Source organism: Erythrolamprus reginae, chromosome 2, assembly GCF_031021105.1.
Source record: "Erythrolamprus reginae isolate rEryReg1 chromosome 2, rEryReg1.hap1, whole genome shotgun sequence".
Lineage (NCBI taxonomy): Eukaryota > Metazoa > Chordata > Lepidosauria > Squamata > Dipsadidae > Erythrolamprus > Erythrolamprus reginae.
In genome coordinates, this window is record NC_091951.1 from 34,495,024 (window position 1) to 34,516,250 (window position 21,227).

At 41.1% G+C, this 21,227-nt stretch overlaps 2 protein-coding genes across 6 annotated transcripts; one reads left to right on the plus strand and one right to left on the minus strand.

The window, feature by feature from the left end:
- The first annotated feature begins 429 nt into the window (after positions 1-429).
- Positions 430-16,971, plus strand: TRIM31 (tripartite motif containing 31). 5 transcript variants are annotated; one of them, XM_070737726.1, is made up of 8 exons: positions 430-526; positions 1,809-2,335; positions 2,804-2,899; positions 5,870-6,100; positions 9,334-9,356; positions 11,352-11,470; positions 14,338-14,376; positions 16,269-16,971. In XM_070737726.1, exons 2-8 carry the CDS (start codon positions 1,919-1,921, stop codon positions 16,325-16,327), a joined length of 984 nt encoding a protein of 327 aa, XP_070593827.1. In that variant the 5' UTR covers positions 430-526; positions 1,809-1,918; the 3' UTR covers positions 16,328-16,971. The 5 variants fall into 5 exon arrangements, with proteins under 5 accessions (XP_070593827.1, XP_070593830.1, XP_070593826.1 ...); XM_070737725.1 differs by lacking the exon at positions 430-526 and adding an exon at positions 550-686; XM_070737727.1 differs by lacking the exon at positions 430-526 and adding an exon at positions 565-648.
- Positions 16,972-19,333: 2,362 nt separating this feature from the next.
- LOC139159312 (vomeronasal type-2 receptor 26-like) lies at positions 19,334-20,623 on the minus strand. The gene is made up of 2 exons (XM_070736634.1): positions 20,596-20,623; positions 19,334-19,908 (listed from the first exon to the last, which is right to left on the minus strand). Exons 1-2 carry the CDS (start codon positions 20,621-20,623, stop codon positions 19,334-19,336), a joined length of 603 nt encoding a protein of 200 aa, XP_070592735.1.
- Positions 20,624-21,227: the final 604 nt, after the last annotated feature.

The window sequence follows — 21,227 nt, forward strand, 5'->3', positions numbered from 1 at the left end:
ATAAAAGAATTGTGCGAAGACAGCGATGTCGACCCCTCTCTCTCGGAAGGACGATTTTAGGGGGGGGAAAGGAACGTTGGAGACGCGTCTTCGGATCCGTAGCGGCTTGCAAGCATTCTCAAAAATTACTCTGCCTGCCTCTTTCAAACCCTTAGAGATCGACGTCCAAGAGAGGCCAGCCGCCAATCTTCCTTTATTGCACAATCCTAGCCGCGCTATCTCAAAACAGATGGCTATTTTTACAAAGCGAAAGCATGGATCCCACGGGAACGCCGGTTCTAAAAATGCTGCTGGCCAATCAGAACGGTCGAATGAAAGGGAACTAAAGATTCCATTGGATGGAGCGCCGCCTATCTTGGCCAATTAGCAATTGTCGAAAGAACTAATAAGAGAGTGGGGGGGGGGATAGAAAGGGAGCGAAGAGGGCGTAGCTCTTTCCAATTGGAAGAAAAGAGGATTATAAAATACCAGGCGGCTGGCGCGCTTGCAGAATCTACGGGAGAGAGGGCGAAGCGGTTGGAAAGTGGTGAGCGTGTCATTTCGAGAATTGTGGTTCCATGGTTTTATCGAAGATTTACAAACCCCTTGGCTCTGCTAAACGCGGCGGCGCTCTCGGTGGTGGTTGTTTTTAACAGAGTTCCCTAGCAGGTGCTTGTGTGTGCCCTAGTTGTAGCAACGTCTTTGGCGTAAGTCTTTAGTAGGATGGCAACTATGGATACCAAGAAGTAGTAATTTGTGTGACGGAATTATGCACCAACTATCTTCCACAATTGGGTATTCTCCAGCTGTGTTTGACTACAGTGCCCATTATTCCCTAGCCAGCATAGGTGGGATACATTTGTCTGTCTGTCTCCCTCCTATTTTCATTCAGGAGTTCAGTGCATTCTTTATTCTACACAACAACAACCCTGTAAAATAGGTTGGGCTGAGAGACCAATTTGCCCCAAATCCCTGTTAAGCGAATATTGGTTTCTTTATCTTAATCACTATACTGTATTTTTAAGGGATATATTTATACTCTATATAGTATAATTTTTAAAAAATATGCTTGGCTCCAACCAGGGATGAAATTAAATTTGTTTCCCTACCGGTTTTGTGGGCATGGCAGGGGAAAGATATTGCAAAAACTCCTGAGGGAAGGTTGTTGCGAAAATTCAATTCCCACCCCGCTCCAGGGTAAGGATGCTTCAAAATCTTTATTCCCTCCCCACTCCTGGGGAAATGTTATTGCAAAATCTCCATTCTTACCCCACTCTGGGGCCAACCAGAGGTGGTATTTGCCAATTCTCCAAACTACTCAGAATGTCCGCTACCGGTTCTCTAGAACCTGCTGAATTTCACCCCTAGTTCTGATATTTGGTATGTAGGAAGCTAAGGCCTATTCTTTTCTCCCCTTCCCCACTTTTCTTCCCTGGAATTAAGGAGAAATTTCCTAACAGTCTGAATAATGAACCAATGGAGTAGGTTGCCTTCAGAAGTTGTAGGTGCTTCATCACTGGAGGGTTTTAAAGAAAATACTGAACAACTGCCTGTCTGAAATAGTATAGGGCAGAGGTCTTCAAACTTAGCAACTTTAAGACTTGTGGGTTTCAACTCCCAGAATTCTCCATGGGAGTTGAGGTCCACAAGTCAAAGTTGCCAAGTTTGGGGACCCTTTTGTATAAGGTGTTGGACTAGAAGACCCCAAGGTCCCTTCCGGCTCTATTCTGATTAATACTGAGAACCTTTTGGAGGGATGGAATAACTGAAGATGGAACTGTGTCCCTCCCACTCCATTGCTATTTTCTCTCTCTTTTCCCCCCACTCAGCTTACTTTCTGGTGGACCTGCTGCAGCTGTGCTTGCTAAAACTGCATAGGGGCTTTTGTGGAAACAAAGACCTTCTGCTCAACTTTGCTTTATTGTGAATTTTGTACAGCATGGCCACTGGGAACATTGGGAAGAAGCTGCAGTCAGAAATAACTTGCTTTTTGTGTTTGGAGTACCTCATACGTCCTGTGACTCTTGACTGTGGGCACAACTTCTGCCATGCCTGTGTTGTGAAGTACTGGGAGCAGGTTTCTGACCAGACCGCTTGCCCTCAATGCAAAGTAGCAGTTCCTCGGTTGAATTTTAAGCTAAATGGGCAACTGGCTAACGTCGTCCAGTTAATCATGCAACTGACTGATCAGGCAAAGCGGATGTCAAGGAAGAGCAAAACCTGCCAGGGACATGAACCGGCAATATTGTCTTTCTGCAAAGATGATCTTGTCCTCTTTTGCATACATTGTGATGGATCCCAGGAGCACCAGACTCATGATGTTATCTCTGTGGCACAAGCTGCTGAAGAGTACAAGGTGGGGCGTTTGCCTGGGAGTTGAAAAAAGATGTTGGTTTCATATAATACCATTAACAGAGATGATGGGAGAAACCTGAGAATCTTTAGGGGCTTGAATATAGAATTTGGATGTGGAATAACACAAAGATAGCATTTAGGAAAAATGTCCCTACTGCTTTAAAACTCATCGTCCAGCTGCCTGCTTGTGTGCTATTTCTTGTACACTGCTGAAAAAAAATAAAGGGAACACTTAAAAAACAGAATATAACTTCAAGTAAATCAAACTTCTGTGAAATCAAACTATCCACTTAGGAAGCAACACTGATTGATAGTCAATGTCACATGCTGTTGTGCAAATGGAATAGTTGTACAAATGAAATATTCAATGAGAATATTTCATTCATTCAGATCTAGGAGTGTTATTTGAGTGTTCCCTTTATTTTTTTTGAGCAGTATATTTGCTCCCATTTGTTTGTTTCTCTTTCAGGGTCAATTTTTAAACTGTATTGAGAATTTAAAGAAGGAGAAAGAAGTGGTTATGAAGCATCTCTCAGATACAGAAAAACGAAGTCAAGACTTGATTGTAGGTATTGCTACTACTGAGAATAATCATAATACAGTGGTACCTCATGATACGAACCCCTCGTCATACGAACTTTTCAAGATACGAACCCAGGGTTCGGAATTTTTTTGCCTCTTCTTACGAACTTTTTTCACCTTACGAACCTGCCGCCGGCCGCTGGGATGCCCCACCTCCAGACTTGAGTTCCTCCCATTTTTTCCCACCCTGTCCTGCCCCATTCTCCCCTCTGGATCTCCATGGGTTTCCTCCGTTTTTCTCCACTCTGTCCTGCCCCATTCTCCCCTCTGGATCTCCATGGGTTTCGTCCGTTTTTCTCCACTCTGTCCTGCCCCATTCTCCCCTCTGGATCTCCATGGGTTTCCTCCTTTTTTCCCCACCCTGTCCTGCCCCATTCTCCCCTCTGGATCTCCATGGGTTTCCTCCGTTTTTCTCCACCCTGTCCTGCCCCATTCTCCCCTCTGGATCTCCATGGGTTTCCTCCGTTTTTCTCCACCCTGTCCTGCCCCATTCTCCCCTCTGGATCTCCATGGGTTTCCTCCGTTTTTCTCTACCCTGTCCTGCCCCATTCTCCCCTCTGGATCTCCATGGGTTTCCTCCGTTTTTCTCCACCCTGTCCTGCCCCATTCTCCCCTCTGGATCTCCATGGGTTTCCCCCGTTTTTCTCCACCCTGTCCTGCCCCATTCTCCCCTCTGGATCTCCATGGGTTTCCCCCGTTTTTCTCCACTCTGTCCTGCCCCATTCTCCCCTCTGGATCTCCATGGGTTTCCTCCGTTTTTCTCCACCCTGTCCTGCCCCATTCTCCCCTCTGGATCTCCATGGGTTTCCTCCGTTTTTCTCCACCCTGTCCTGCCCCATTCTCCCCTCTGGATCTCCATGGGTTCCTCCCATTTTTCCCCACCCTGTCCTGCCCCATTCTCCCCTCTGGATCTCCATGGGTTTCCCTCCCCCCACTCCATTCGCCTCAGCTTCGTCTGCCGGCAGCTTTTTTTTTTTTTTAAGCCTTAATGTTTTGGATTTTCCTAATCGGCTTGCACGCATTATTGGCTTTTCCATTGATTCCTATGGGAAACATTGTTTCATCTTACGAACTTTTCACCTTACGAACCTCGTCCTGGAACCAATTAAGTTCGTAAGATGAGGTATTACTGTATCATATTTCCAATACTATCAAAAGATGTGACAGGGTTTTGAACCGTGGCAGGGGTTGGTTCCTCCAGGTTCAGACCATGTGACCCACTGGTAACATGACAATGGTGTCGTGGATCTGGTTCAGTCGGTGCTGGTCTGTGAACACCATTTTTTTGGGGGAAATTTTTGGCAAATTTTTCCATGTTTGGATGACTTCTCTTCTAGAGCCCTTCTGCCTGCCTCCAGGTTAATTTATTTCTTCACCCAAAGCACAGCTGATCAACTCCTCAGCTGTGTTTTGGACTGACTCCTGCTACTGAGCATGTGCGGGAATGAAATTGCATGAGGGGATGCTTGTGTGCAAGTGAAATATTGCAGTGTGAACCGGTGGCAAACCTAAGTGGAAATGCGTCCACCCCCCGAACCACGGGGTTCTTGGTGCTCTCTGAAGTTGTTTGATTGATATGCTGAGAGATATTTTTGCTTCGCTAAAAACAGTTATAAAAAGGATATTGTGCAGTCCTCGATGCTCTCTGAGGTTGGTTGTTTGCTTGCAAGGAGTTTATACCCAGGTAATATCAGCAGTGCCAGATAATGTTAGTGTTACTTAGTTGGATAATGAAACACCTGCAAGCAAGCAACCAAGCTCCGAGAGCATCAAGGACTGCACAATATCCTTTTTATAACTCTTTTTAGCAAAGAACAATTATCTCTCACTATATTGTTGTAGAAGTGATGAGACATAAGCCAGCTCTTTCAGCAAAGGAAAGTTTATTGCGCAGGTTCAAAGCACAAACTACAAAATAAACGGCCTGAACCCCGAACAAATTACAGAGTCTTCCTTATATACTTATTCAAATATACAGTATCTCAGCATAACATGTTTCCCCATATATGGTAATACAATTACGGGAAATTAGGAAATTAACAGATTTCAGTATACATCACATGCATTGACAAGCCAGACATCCTGTTTGTTGCAATTGCCTTGCTTAAGCAGATTTAGGACCCATATATAACTTTCTGCTGACACTTCAGTACTCCCCTTCCCTTATCTTGGTCCCATTATGCATTTGTTTAGTCGGACTGAGGTCAGGCTGACCCCTTTCTCAAGCTTTGGAGACAATAATGATTATGTTTGCCACATTAATATGGACTGGAACGAATAGAACTACAAGTGATTGAACCCACGTCTAACTATTAAATATAACCATCAGTGATTTCCTGTTTCAGACTTGTCTTTGGTGCTAAAGGCAGAGTATTCCCAAGCTAATAGTTCCTGCTACTGTTACCTTTAATATATGGTATTTTTCAGAGTTAAGACACACCTTAGTTTTTTGAGAGGAAAATAGGGGGGAAATCTATCCACCAGGTATTCATCTGGCTAGCGTCCGTAGTCCGATCAGCTTCAGCACATTATTTTATCCCCTGGTTAGAACAAAAAAAATCTTTGGAGGGAAAACAAGCCTGCAAGCCAGGAAAAAAAGTTAGCACCTTGTCAGGGCAGAGGAAAAAAGCTTCAAAAAAGCTACATTTGGGGTATAAGACAAACCCAAATTTTCAGCCTCTTTTGGGGGGGGAAAGGGTACGTATTTTATTCTGAAACATGGTAGGTAAAGAAGCTAAAATAAAATGTTTTGATTCCTCAGTATCCTGTGTGAACAGGACCATCAAGTCAGCAGGTTAGATGAACCCAGGAGCAGAATGTTATCAAACTGGACTGCGTGGTTAGAACGTTGATTGAACCCAGCCAGTGATTGTTCTGCTGGAAGTGACATCCATGTTTCTTAATAATTAATAAAAAAGGTCTCCCCCCACCCAATCTTTTTTTTAAATTGCAGCAACTAGCAGAAGCAGAGAAAAAGAAAGTGATGGATGGGTTTGAACATCTGCGTGAACTTGTATTGGAAGAAAGCACCTTTTGGCTTGCTAAGGTTGAAGAGGTAACAACAGAGATCACATTGAAAACAAATGACCAGATGGCAGTAATTTCCCAGGAGCTGTTTGTTCTTGATTACATCATCCGGGACATGGTTGAGAAATGTGATCAGCCAAATTTGGAATTACTAGAGGTAAGAAAATTTAGGACAGTAGTAGAGGGTGCTCTCATTTTTTTATCCCTGATTGTGGAGTGAAAGAGATGCTAGTTAATGTTGTTACCATTGTTATTGAGCTTGGGGAAGTGGCTTTCATGATAGAATATGTCAACAATGAAAGGACCCTGTCCCAAAGGTGCTTTTTTTTCAAGATGCAACTGGACTTTCTGGTTTTTCTTTGAAAACATTTTGCTTCTCATCCAAGAAGTTTCTCCAGCTCTGAATTTCAAGAAAAAACAAAATCCAGTTGCATCTTGAAAAAATTGTCATGGGACAATCATGACCTGGATGATTGAGAATCTCCATAGACAAACGAAGGACCCTGCTTAAACAAAGAGGAATTTCGGGTAAGTGGGCTCATTCATTCTTCCATCTTTGTAAGCACACTTAGTATTTTGAGAATTTGTTGTGTGTACTTTTACAAAATGGTAGCCCAAATGCGATGAGTGCATAAGAAAGGCAGGATATGAAGCAGGAAGCTTGGTAGATACCAACAAAGGGATCTATGGTCACTTGATACCTTCAGGCACCATGTTTAGCATGTTTCCTTGTGTTTCAGCTAACGTCTTCACTTTAGGTAGAGTCTTACTCACGATAGACCTAAGTCCAGTCTTTGGCATCTGCAGATAAGATTAAACATCTGGACAGTTACTTCCAGTGTTAAATTGATGAACTAGATAGGCCAATGGCTTGATTCATTCTTCCAAAGAAGTATTGATGAACATATCTGAAACAGAAGACTTTATGACAGTGATGGCAAACCCTTTTTGGTTTATGTGCCCAAAGTGTGTGTGTGTGTGTGCGCTAGCTCACACCCATTCCATCCCCCATATATGCGCACCCCCATGCTGCTCCTGCACATGCACACAATCTCCCCATCCCTGCGCATACAGGCCTTACTGAAGCCTGGGACGGTGAAAAAAACAGCACTTCCAGTTTGCCCATTGGGCGTTTTTTTGCACTCTGGGGCTTCAGGGAACAACCTTCCCCACGTATGCATGCTGGAGCTAACATAGGGCAATGCCTGGTGTGCCCTCCAATATGTCTATGCGTGCCACTGTGGCACATGTGCCATAGGTTCGCCATCATGGCTCTATGAAAACCTACACAATCAATTTGCATGTTCGGGGAATGTGCTACAAAACGAAATGATAATATAACCAGATGTTCTTTCTACACCTAGGAATCATTCTTAGTTCTATATTTAATCCACAGAATAAATTTACAGACATACCTAACATTAAATTGTTTGGGTATATTTTAAAAAATTGGATTCACCTTCATATACATAGTCCTTGGCTTACGACCACAACTGAGCTCGAAATTTCTTTTGAAGCAAGAGTTAAGTGAATTTTGCCCTCTTTTATGACCCTAAATTGTTAAGTGTTAAGGCATACAAATCTAAATAATAAATAAATAAATAAATAAGTGAATCATTGCAGTTAAGTTAATAACATGGCTATTAAATGAATCTGGCTTCCCTATTGACTTTGTTGCTAAGAACATTGCAAAAGGTGATTGATCACATGACCCCAGGACACTGCAACCATCATAAATACATGCCAGTTGCCAAATGAGTGTGAAAAATAATCATATAAGTCCCTTTCTCCAATGCTGTTGTAACTTTTAATCGTCACTCAATGAATCAAAGTCAAGAACTACCGGTATTACCGTATTTTTCAGAGTATAGGACACACCTTAGTTTTTTGGGAGGAAAATAGGGGGGGGAAATCTGCCTACCAAGGTATTTAGCTTGCTAGCATCCTTAGTCTGGTCAGCTTCAGCACATCATTATACCCCCTGGTTAGGGCTGGGGGGGAAAAACCTTTTTTGGAGGGGATAGCAATGAAAACAAGCCTGCGAAGACTTAGGGCTGGAAAAAACTTTGGAGTAGTAATGAAAACAAGCCTGCAAGCAGGGAAGATCACTAGCACCTCATTAGGGCTGGAAAAACAGCTTCAAAAAAGCTACATTTGGACCATAAGACCCATCTAAACTTCCAGTCTCTTTTGGGAGGAAAAAGCTGCGTGTTATATTCTAAAAAAATATGGTACTTTCTTACTCATTCAGGCTTCAGTGTGATTTACAATGTTAGTCTGTAGGTACAGGACTGACTCAGTGAGTTCGTTCTCTAGTTCCCAGTCAGTGTAACCCAATTTGCAGAACATGTTTAACCTATTTTTTCCCCAAGAACATTTTATTTTACTTTTTAAAAGTTTGAATATTGCCTTTCAAAATCTGGTTTATCTAAGATGGTCAGTGAGTTTTCCTAGTCTTTATGGGTGGAGAGTTTCAGCGTATTACTGAAATTTTAAAGGATGCCTTTAGAATCTTTGATATTGAATCTGGACATTGCTAAATACAATATATTGCTGAACTACAGTTCCTAGAAGTCTTTGTAGTGAGAAATATTGGTTGCTCTTGCATAGCAACAGTTAGAAGGCTTTTTAGTTATTAGCCCTGCTTTTAAGAAGGATTTTGGACAAGCGAGTGTTGTGATTCCGTCTGAGGCTCCTCAGGGAATGGCTGAACCTCTGCCGGCTCCCTGCTCAGAGGGGGAGGATGAGGAACAGGAGGAGGAGGAGGAGGCCCAGGCAGAAGGGGAGGAGGAATATCAGGCCGAGGGAGAGGGAGAACAGCCAGAATCTCCCGGGGTGGAGCTCTCCCCAGCAAGCAGCCTGGAGTCCTAAGGATGAAAATGCTCAAGCCATCATCGATCACAGGCAGAGAAGAGCAGCACAACGAAGGGGACAATTAGCCAGGTACTTCCAGTCCTAAATAGGTAACAGCTGGGTTTGGGTGTGGTTCTCCCCAGAAAGGCTGAAAAGGCAGACCCACCCTTCCTGTATTGTGGAGTATTATCTTTGGGAGTCCTGGGACCTGGCTGTGATCTTTGGCGTCTCTGATTCTGGCTTGTGGCCTTGAAGGCTGAAACCTTGGGGAAAAAGGCGTGGGGGCTTATTCTCTACAGTGGTGTGTGTGCCAGCAAGAAGTCTGTTGTATTGTCTGGCCATCAGGACTTTGCTGTGAAGCCTCATAGCCTGCCTGTTGGGAAGAACAGGTTTTTCTCTGTGTTTATTTTTCAAACTATAAAGTGCTTTTGCTTTTACCAGCGTGTCTGGCTGCTTTTTCCAGTTGGTGTTGAAGTCTGGGGGCACCCAGACAGAACAAGCGAGTAATGAGTGTTCATTCTTTTTTTTTAATTTTAGGATGTCCAAAGCATCTTGGAACAGTAAGTTGATCTCTCCTTGAAATGGCCAGGTCAATAATTATTTTGTATGTGGATGAATGGATGGATACATAGATGGATACATGGATACATATTGAAAGCTGCCAGGTTCTCTGATATACAAAAATGACATTTTAATATAGTAATTCATCTAGATGGGAGTATAAGAAAGTGTAACCAATTTGCTTACCTTAGAAATTGGGGTGAAAATGATTTGAAGTTAAATGGTTTGGCTGAAACAGAGGATATGTTATTTTCAAAGAGAAGTATGAATCAGAGTTGGATTAGAAGCTTTGATATAAACCACTATTAGGGGTGGATTCCTATTATCATCTTTACAGGTGTGCTGCACATGCAGCTTGGGTTAACGTGCGAGCACGTCCCAGTGTGTTTTTGCTTCTGTGCATGCGCAGGAAGCAAAATTTCGCAAAGGGACATGGGTGTGTATGTGTAATTTCAGTGATTTTTTTGCTTCTGCGCAAAAAATCCCATGCTTGCATGTGTCCCCTCATGAGATTTTGCTTCCTGTGCATGTGGAGAAGTAAAAACATATTGGGATGTGCACGCACGCACGATAATTGAAGCTGCATGCACAGCTATCGCTACTGGTGCACGACCCTTTAGTGTACTGTTAGCAACCCACTATCTATAGCTTTGTGCAGGACATATTTTATAGCCATAACAAGGAAGGATTAATTGAACCTATAGACTGAATAGTGCATAGAGCTGGGGTGGCGCAGCAGGTAGAGTGCTGTACTGCAGGCCACTGAAGCTGACTGTAGATCTGAAGGTCAGCGGTTCAAATCTCATCACCGGCTCAAGGTTGACTCAGCCTTCCATCCTTCCAAGGTGGGTAAAATGAGGACCCAGACTGTGGGGGCAATACACTGGCTCTGTTCAAAAGTGCTATTGCTAACATGTTGTAAACTGCCCTGAGTCTAAGGAGAAGGGCGGCATAAAAATTGAATAAATAAATTAATTAATTAAATGTTCATGATTACATGAAGTGCTCAATTAACATTTGTAGAAATGTACGGAAAAAAGTCAGGTTGACTGATCCTGGTTTATCAGGTCTTGTAAGAGGCCCATATGTGCTTGTGAACATTCACCAAAATTTAGGATTACAATATCTGGATTTGGAAATATTTAACGCAGTATGGCTTTCCCAGTTGTGGCTCCTTTTCTTGCTTCATTTCTTCTATGCAACAAGGAAATAGAGAGAGAGAGAAACACATTTCTATCTCTCTGGAGAAATTCTGGATCAGACATACTAAACCGAGGTCTGTCTTCTACTGTGTTTCCTTGAAAATGTAATGTATCCCAAAAGCAAGCCCTACCCTGATTTTCACACCTTTGCCTAATATAAGTCTACTCCTACCCCCACCCCCAAATAAGTCCCGCCCGCCACCTGGTTGTACAAGGTAGGGCGAGGTGCTATGCATAAAAATCAAGCTAGAGCAGGGGTTGGAAGCTGGAGCTGCCCCATATGCAGCTACAACTGGGCCTCCCATGCCCTGACACCTGTTGCCCTGCTGCCTGATGTATTCTGTGGCCACTTGGGGCTGAATGCCACATGGCGTATTGCACGGGTGCTGCCACTCGCATGTGAAACAGTATATCATACAACCTGCCACAAGCAGCAGCACTGGCACAAGCTGCACAGCATCTGGCCGTGAGCAGCCACAGAAGTCAGGCAGTGGCACGAGAGATATAGGGACATGGGAGTCCTGGCTGCAGTGGTCCTAAGGTAAGGGGTTAAGACATTCCCCCCAAATGAGCCCGTTTTGGAGTGAGCGGCATATAAATGCAATCAATCAATCAAAATAAAAATATAAAATATATAAAAAAAATAAAAAAAATGAGCTGGAGCTTATTTTGGGGCCCAAAAGAAAATAAGATGGTCATGTTTTTGGGAAAACTCTAGTTCTTCACTTTTTAAGAAAGCTTCTGATAATTATAGGCTGGAAGGACAATTGATTGCTGTCTGTTTCTCTGCAGGTATAAGAAGAAGAAGAAATTTGAGAATCCGATGGGCTTTCCACCAGAGATTAAACATGAAATCTGGGGATTGCAGGACTTCAATGCTTTTCTGCCTGATGCTGTGAAACAACTTAAGGGTAATGGAAGGATTTTGTCCTACTTTAACTGGATGCCACAATTAGAAAGTCAATAATAGTTTACAAAATGGACTGTACTTACTCCCTAGGCCAGTGATGGTGAACCTTTTCTGGCTCACGTGCCAAAAGAGAGCATGCGTGATAGCGTGCATGAGCATGGCCACGCCCATAATGCAATGCCCTTCCCACACATGCGCACAAGCCCCAATCTTCTTCCTGTGCATGCGCATAACCTCCCCTGCAACGCATGCACACAGGCCACACTGAAGCCTCTGGACTTCCATAGGGGTTTAGGATTTTTTGCCTCCGCCAGTTGGATGAAGCTCTTTCTTCCATTGCAGCTGATCGGCCGCTGCATTCTCTCCCTTGCAAAAAGGCCGCTAGCTATTTGTCCCAGCCCTTTCATCACAAAAATCCACATTCAGCCACAGCCTTTTGGCCACATGGGACACTTCGCCACCATCCAATCAGAAAGGTCCTAACAAAATGCTACTTTGGGAAGGAAAGAATGGGACAGTTCGCTCTTTCATACACACACACACACACACACACCAGTTCATCTTGAGGGTCCCCAAAAATGAGGGAGGGGGCTTTGGGAGCTCTTTCATACACACACACATCAGTTCTAGTCTGACACCCTTCTCATTCAGGAGACTGTTACAGAATCATAGAGATGGAAGGGATTTCAGAGGCCATCTAGTCTGACCTCCAGCTCAAGCAGGAGATTGAAACAGAATGAAAGAGATGGAAGGGACCTCAGAGGCCATCTAGTCTGACCCCCAGCTCAAGCAGGAGATTGAAACAGAATGATAGAGATAAGGTGACCTCAGAGGCCACCTAGTCTGACCCCCAGCTCAAGCAGGAGACTGATACAGAATGATAGAGATGGAGGGGACCTCAGGCCATCTAGTCCAACCCTCTTCACAAGAAGGAGAATTGGTCTCCAGATCAAATTTCTGGGCTGCTAAATTGGCTGGTGGAACTTCCTGCCTCACAACATGGTAATCCTTAAAAATTTGGGAAACCAATCAGATTGGTCCTCACAAAAGCGTGTGAGAGAGAGAGCTAGGTAGCATCCTCTTAGCAAAGGACAGAAGTGAAGTTACTGGTTACTGTCTGGGGCCCCTTTATGACCTGGTCGTCATGGTAAACTTCTGGTTGGCCCGATGGACTGTTTTTTTCACCTTCAGGGTTCAGGAGGCTTTTCTGAAGCTTGAGGAGAATGAAAACACCCGAAAAAGCCAAAAATCTGCTGACCAGCCCTCAGAAGTACACTGGAGCTTATATAGGGCAACTCCTCACGTGCCCTCAGATATGGCTTTTTGTGCTACCTATGACACGTGTGCCACAGTTTCGCCATCACTGCCCTAGGCTATTGTCCAATTCATATCTTTCCTCATTAAGAATAATCTCAAAACAGCCCATTTGCTTTTGTTTGGGGATGAGACTTTCTATGGGAAGGAGAGAAGCCAGTGTTGATTGAAGCAGAGAGGAAAGAGCACAGAGCTTCTTCCACTGATCCCATTCTGAATCCTTCATTTACTTTTTTGTCCCTTTGATTGGAGGGAAACTTGTATTTGTTGTGGAAGGAGAAAGTAAGTTATTCTGGTGGCAGTGATAATGTTACCTAGTTGGGAGATGTAATGTCTGCAAGAAAACAACCAAAGCACCAAGGAACTCTCATTTCAACCCTGGGTTACAAATATTCTCCTTCATTGGAAAAAAGTTCTGCTTCCTGACTAAAACACGCCTTACTTAAAGCAACCAAATCGCAATGATGATAAAATTTATTAAGCATGCAAACTATAGTATAAATTGGTCTTTCAGTATATTAGCTGCTTACTGAGCTACCCTGATAAAAAACCCAGAATTTGTTTGTTTGTTTGTTTGTTTGTTGTTCTTGTATGCCATTCAACTCTCGAATGACTCTGGGCAGCTTCCAATGAATAAAAAATACATAAAAACAGTATAAAAACATTTATAAAACCCAGGCAGCATACATACAGTACTCTCACTCACATTCCTAACAAAATCTAGGATTCCATTCACTCAACAGTTTCAGGCCTGCTGGAATAGCAGTATGGTAAGGTGGGAAGGGGTCGAATCTCTGGAGGCAGTTGGTTCCATAGAGTCGGTGTCCCCACAGAGGAGGCTCTTCCCTGCGGGCCCGCCCGCAGGCATTGTTTGGCTGACGGGACCCAAAGAAGGCCAATTCTCTGAGCTCTTATCAGCTGTTGGGAGGTTTGTGACAGGAAGCGGTCCCAAAGAATGTACCTTAGGCACCTTTGACTCAACATTACACAATGTCTACCCCTTTGTGTATTACTGCGTAGCAAATGGTTTTTATTCAAAAGATTTGATAGTTTTTCTGCGTGACATATGATGTCTTATTAGGTCAAAATGGCAGTTATATTATCTTTGAGATATGATGATCAGTGAATATAAACAATAAGTGAATATAAACAATCCCTGTCTGATTCTTCACTATATTGCCATTCAAGATCAATTCAGCGTTTTGTGACTGTTTTGTTACAGGAGCACTTTAAGCTATGGGGCGTGTGTGTGTGTGTGTGTTATCTTATAGGATTAGTAGTGAATGCAGCTTACATGTATGGAGTGGGAAACTCCTTTTAGTGTCACACTGGTGTAGTCAGCGTGAGATAGTGAAAATCTTGGATCCAAAACAGGTCTATAGAATGTCTGGGGTCAATGTTGCTTTTTCACTATCTGCCCAACTTATTGTGAGGGGTAATTTTAAGGCAAACAACAAGAGCAACAACAACAGCAGCAGCAGCAAGGGCAGTATATACTGTATTACACTAGGACACAAACCTAATAAATACATTTCTTTCTTCTCCCTTTCCAAGAAATTCTGACATCCGGATATCAGCTGAAGAAACAAAATGGTAAATATCTGGGGTTTGTAGGCATCAGATGGACAACAAGGTGGTAATGGCCATATTTCCTGAAGGCAGTTGAGACTATTTTAACACAACTTTTAGAAAGTAGCATTATGGATTTTTAAAAACAAAATGGTAAATATCTGGGGTTTGTAGGCATCAGATGGACAACAAGGTGGTAATGGCCATATTTCCTGAAGGCAGTTGAGACTATTTTAACACAACTTTTAGAAAGTAGCATTATGGATTTTTAAAAAATAAATCAATAAAAGAATAATAGAGCTAAGGGACCTTGGACCATGACGATGTGAGTTTGACACTCCTGCCCTATACCATTTCTGACAAGCGGCTGGCCAGTCTTTTCTTGAAAGCTCCAGTGATGCTGGATAAATGAAGGGGCTGAATGCCACTAAAGCTTTAAAATGTTCTTTTCCCTCCCTCAAGAAGAGGATAAGGTTTGGCAAAAATAGTCTACGGAGAGGGGCGGCATACAAATTTAATAAATAATAATAATAATAATAAAAAGATGTCAGTGGAGAGTGAGGGAAAAAACTGAATCCAATTTTTTGGATAGTAAAGTTTTAAAGAAAGGATTTCCCAGGAGGGAAAAGAATACAACAGGTATCAGTGCATAATAAGAATAATAATAATAATAATAATAATAATAATAATAATAATAATAATAATAATAATAATATGAATAATAATATGAATAATAATATGAATAAAATATTACCTAAGATTATGCATCTATAAAATTTGTGATACTCCTATTAATCTATAAAAAGAAAAAGTATATATTCAGTTATTATCATGTATAATAATAATAATAATAATTATTATTATTATTATTATTATTATTAGATTTATATGCCGCCCCTCTCCGTAGACTCGGGGCGGCTCACAACAACAATAAAACAATTCATGACAAATCTAATAATTTAAAAAACATTTAAAACCCCCGTTATTAAACCAGACATACACACAAACATACCATACATAAATTGTATAGGCCCGGGGGAGATGTCTCAATTCCCCCATGCCTGATGGCAGAGGTGGGTTTTAAGGAGTTTACGAAAGGCAAGGAGGGTGGAGGCAGTTCTAATCTCCAGGGGGAGCTGATTCCAGAGAGTCGGGGCTGCCACAGAGAAGGCTCTTCCTCTGGGACCCGTCAAATGACATTGTTTAGTCGACGGGACCCAGATAAGGCCAACTCTGTGGGACCTAATCGGTCGCTGGGATTCGTGCGGCAGGAGGCGGTCCCGGAGATATTCTGGTCCAATGCCATGAAGGGCTTTATAATTACTGAATTATGAGTTAAATATAGCCCAGGTTTTCTGTCACTGCTCATTTGAGGGTTATTTATAGAGAAGGCTTTATGATTACATAAGGGATTACAAATCTCACAAAATACTAAAGTTTGCTCTGGAGAAGGAAGCCCTATTAAAATACAAATCTTGAATCCTCTAAAAAACTGCCTTGTGGCAGCCCTTGAACATTTGTGGATTCACTTGGCGTGAGCAAAGAGCAAATGCTGGCTGGGGAATTCTGGGAGTTGAAGTCCAGATATATTCAAGTTGCCAAGGTTGGGAAACACTGGACTAGAAAATAAGGACTGAGATAAAACACCTGTGCTTTAAGTTGAGTTCAGCTCCTAGTTAAGGCCAGAAATTGCCAACATTGCAGAAATGGATTGCCATTGCTTTCCTCCTGGCTGTGATGTTGACATTGTAGTTTAGTCTGCAACCATGAGATTTCTTACTGGTCTCCCAGCATTAGCAGGTTTGATGCTGCTTAATTTTGACACTAGTTTCTTTTTTGAGGAGCAAACATCTTCAAATCCAGGTCCTTCCATGCCTGTTATTGGGCTTAATTTTTTTCTTTCTTAACTCTTGCAGAAAATACCACTTTGGAGGCAGACCCAATTCATGAGAAACGCTTGAGGCTAGGGGAGTAGGAGAGACCTGTCAACATCCATGAAAGAAATTGAAGGCAGATAAGGAGTCACAGTGGGATGTCTGCAATGTACATTTTCAAAAACTTCAGTGAAGGGAGAAAGCCATGTTTGGAATGAATGGCTGGTGCACCTGTTTGTTAAGATCACATTTTTAAAAAAAAAAAAAATTAGGGAAATTTTTTAAATCTGTTAACCTTCTCCGGAGCTTTTTTTTCTAGGGGCCTTTTATCCCTGCTTATGATTTCCACTTCACTTTCTCTCTTTTTTCAGTGCCATTCGGAGCATGTTTGTGTGGAGGAGGTCATGATATTACAGCTGTGACTGTACAATGGACAATCCATTCCTTTTTATTTGTGTGTTCAATGTGACCCATATTTTTTTTAAAAAAGATGGGACTCCTATTCCATGGTTGTGGCCACCATCTTGACTTTTTCATACTCCTTGCAGATGCCCATGTTTTCATTTCAGCTTCCCTCCCTAAACAGGATTATTCCTGGAAATGTTGCAGCTAAGTGGCCTGAATAACAGTATAGGTTATATGGGCATCTACTGCATGTTCTTTAATGGAATCCCTCATCAATGAAGAGTTTCTCTTTTAATTTTCATTTTTCCAATTTACATATCAATAAACATTTTTAACAGTACTGTGTCATATATTTCATATGATTATTTACATTTATTTCCTTATTCTTAATAGAGTTTATTTTCCATTCTTTAAAAACAGTAATACAATAAGTACAATAAGTAATTCTGCATTGTTACATTGTTACATTTGTTTCGTTTGAGTTTCATCACATTTTATAAACTTAACCACATTATACTTAATCTTATTTTTGTTACAAAAGTTAGAATACTTGTACATTTCTATTTACATATTTATATATTATACTTCTATTTTAGCTCTCTTTTTTCATGTTTATTTTTCCATGCTCAATCCATTGATACCATCTATCCCAGATTTCATAATATTCTGAATCTTTCTAGCCTCGCAAGTCTATTGTTAGCCTATCCATTTCGGCGCATGAATTGTACTTTCGGGGTGGTGGTGTTCTGAGTCTTTCCAAAAACGAGCAGAGGTAATCCTAGCTGCCGTGGTGATATGAAATACAGTATTAAGTACTTGATGCTCTTAGTGTAATTTTTGCTGAATATTCCTAAGAGGAGGAGTTCCGGTGTAAATTCTATTTGTGATGCGGTGATTTCCATTTGTGTATCTTAATCCAAAATCCTTTTGTTTCGGGGCATAACCACCACATGTGAAAGAAGGTGCCTTGATTTTTTTCTGCTTTGCCAATAAATCAGATTTAAATTTGGATAAATCTTTGCCAATCGTGTTAGAGCCAAATACTCTCTGTAACACATTTTATAATAGTTATCTTTGTGTGATACTAATTTCTATAATTTGAGATTTCTGTTCCGTATTTGTTTCCAATCTGCCAAGTGTCCTATATTTTGTTCCCATGCAATCATGGGTCTTTTAACTAGGTCTTCATTTCTTTTGTATTGTAACAGATAATTATAAAATCTGGTGTAAGAAAAATTCCCCAGACCATGAGAATAAAAGCTAAAAATCAGTATACAGTATATTAGACAAACCAGATGTGAGAATTATTTATAGAAGTTTGATTTACCTGGAATTATATTGTGTTGTTTAAGTGTTCCCTTTATTTTTTTGAGCAGTGTATTTCATTCAGTTCCAGTTACATTATCTTTCACCTGTCTTACAATGAGATTGTATTTGGGCATATGGCCAGCAATCTCTTTCTAGATTTGGTTGCTTAATTCTTCTCTATTTTTAAGTTTCCCATTTTTATCTAAAATGTCCTTGTATTTCAACATTTTATTTCTATCAAAAGTATTCAGGTATAGTTGCAATAAATGTCTCTCTAACCAGGTTCCTTTGAAAGTAATTGGAATTTTTTCTTTATTCCATAAAAAAAGAGTGCCAGTCTGTTAATAAATCATGGCCCTCTAATGTCAAGAAACGGGTATTATCCAAATTAACCCAATACCTTATCCACGTTAATGTTGCCGCTGTTTGATAGAGCTTGCAATCTGGAAGTCCAAGGCCACCTCTGCTTTTATTGTCTTAACATTATGTTTATTTATTGATATTATGTTTATTCAAAACCTTAGAAATGGTGGTAGACTTTAGGAGAAACCCTCCCATCCTACCACCTAGCACAATACAAGACAACACAGTATCAACAGTAAAGACCTTCAAATTTCTAGGTTCTATCATATCTCAAGACCTAAGATGGTCACCTAACATCAAAAACATCATCAAAAAAGCACCACAAAAAATGTTCTTTCTGCGCCAACTCAGGAAGCTCAAACTGCCCAGAGTTGCTGATACAGTTCTACAGAAGAATCATTGAGTCTGTTATCTGCACCTCTATAACTGTCTCGTTTGATTCTGCAACCCAACAAGACTGACACAGACTTCAGAGGATAATCAGAACTGCAGAAAAATGTATTGCTGCCAACCTGCCTTCTATCGAGTACCTGTATACTGCACGAGTGAAAAAGAGGGCTGTGAAAATATTTATTGACCCCTCGCATCCTGGACATAAACTGTTTCAGCTCCTACCCTCAAAATGTCACTTCAGAGCACTGCTCACCAAGATAGTTAGACACAAGAACAGTTTTTTTTCTGAACACTATCACTACTAAACAAATAATTCCTTCTATACTGTCAAACTATTTACTAAATCTACTACTACCATTAATTTTTTCTCATCACCCATCTCCTCCCATTTATGACTGTAGGACTGTAACTTGTTGCTTGTATTCTTAAGATTTTTATTAATATTGATTGTTTCCTGATTATTTGACCCCTATGACAACAACAACAACAACAATAATAATTGTACTTCATCATTCTTCATAAATGTATATTTTCTTTTATGTACACTGAGAGCATATGCACCAAGAACAAATTGCTTTGTGTCCAATCACACTTGGCCAATAAAGAATACTATTCTATTCTGTTCTATTCTATTGACATTATGTTCCCTTTTTAGAATTCACTATTAGGTGTTCCTTGGTGTTCATGTCAGGTCTTAGGATGATGATGTAGCATTTTGGGATAAAAATGCAGCCCATTAAGCCCAGGCTGGAAGCCAGAATGGAGAAGATCTGCACAGCCACCATGTATTTTCCTTTAGTGCTCAGGTAGGTGGGCACAAAGGAGACCCAAACACTACAGAAAACCAACATGCTGAAGGTGATCAACTTGGCTTCATTGAAGGTCCCTGGCAGCTTGCGTGCTAGGAAAGCCACCAAGAAGCAAATGGCAGTCAGAAGGCCAATGTAACCCAATGCAGTGTAGAACATGACAATTGATCCTTCGTTACATTGCAGCAGGATAAAGCCTGGTTGAGAATGCATATCAGCGTCTGGGAATGGGGGAGAGATTCCAAGCCATATCATGCAGATGACCACCTGAATCCCAGAACAGGATACAAGAATAGAGATGGCCAGAGTCTTTCCTAGCCATTTCCTCATCTTGCTGCCTGGCTTTGTAGCCAGAAACGCCACCACCACCATGATAGTCTTGGCCAGCAGTGAAGAGACAGCAACTGAGAAAACAACACTGAAGATGCTTTGTCGAAGAAGGCAGGTCACTTTCTTGGGGCGTCCAATGAATAGAAAAGCGGTCAAGAAGGAAATGAGAAGGGAGTTCAAAAGAATGTAGGTAAGGTCCCTGTTGTTGGCTTTAACTATGGGAGTTTCTCTATATTTAGTGAAGATTCCCAAAACAAAAGCAGTGATTAGAGACAAAGTAAGGGTGAAGGAAGCTAGGACGAGTCCCAAAGTTTCTTTATAAGACAAGAAGCTTGTATTTTTAGGAACACACTGATTTCGTTTCTCATTGGAATACTGATCATCTGGACACTTGCTGCAATGGGCTGCATCTGAAAAAACATTTGCTATATGTAAATGTTTCTGCAACTAATCATTTTTTAAAAATGCAACTGGAACCAATATCTAAAAAACAATATTAAAAAAAACATTTTTAAAAGTGATGGGGTAGGAGAGGATATTGGGGATATTACTACAAAATACTTTCCCAGAAGACTTCATGAAAGCCTAAGTTGGAATATGAAGAAAAGAAAATCATGAACGATGAATTAACAATGTGTAATAAGGAAGATGTTCTATGGGACAGAGAGCTGAGTATCTCCTGAACAATGAAGTACTGTAGTGCTCCATTTTGAATCCTATTAGAAATTCTTGGTTTCCTTTTTGTCTCTAGAGCCACTTACCTTCTTCCACTGAGAATGTTCCTTCCATACACAGAGAACAGTCATAGCAACAAATAGGTGCTCCTTCTCTCATGAGCTTGGCATATCCTGGGTAACAACTTTTTGTACATCTAGAAGAAGGCACTGTCTTCAATATTAAAAAACAAACATGGAAATAAAGGTACCACATAAGTTACAGTAGAGGGGTTTATTTCAAAGAATTTGTTTAAAGAACCATGGAGTTCAGGAAAGAAATGGAGATATAATAATAATAATCATAATCATAATCATAATAATTTATTAGACTTGTATGCCGCCCCTCTCCGAAAACAAGGAGTACTGACATAACAATTACTGATCTGTTCCCATATTGTGTTTCCTTTCTCATTCTAAAAGGTACTATCTACCATTGATTTTTCAGGAAAGGATCCTGGGATAAATTGGAAAAGTAGTTCTGACATGTGGGAATGCTATACATTGTGTTTTCTTCTCTATCTTTGTTTTGGTAGGAAACCCCCAAAATCTGGCTTTGTCACTGCAAATGTTGCTGCATTCTTCTCCTCTAGTTGAACATTGTATCATCATATAAAAATGACTTTTAACAACTACCAATATTTTTCCAAACAGATTCTTTACCCGACATCTTTTTTCAT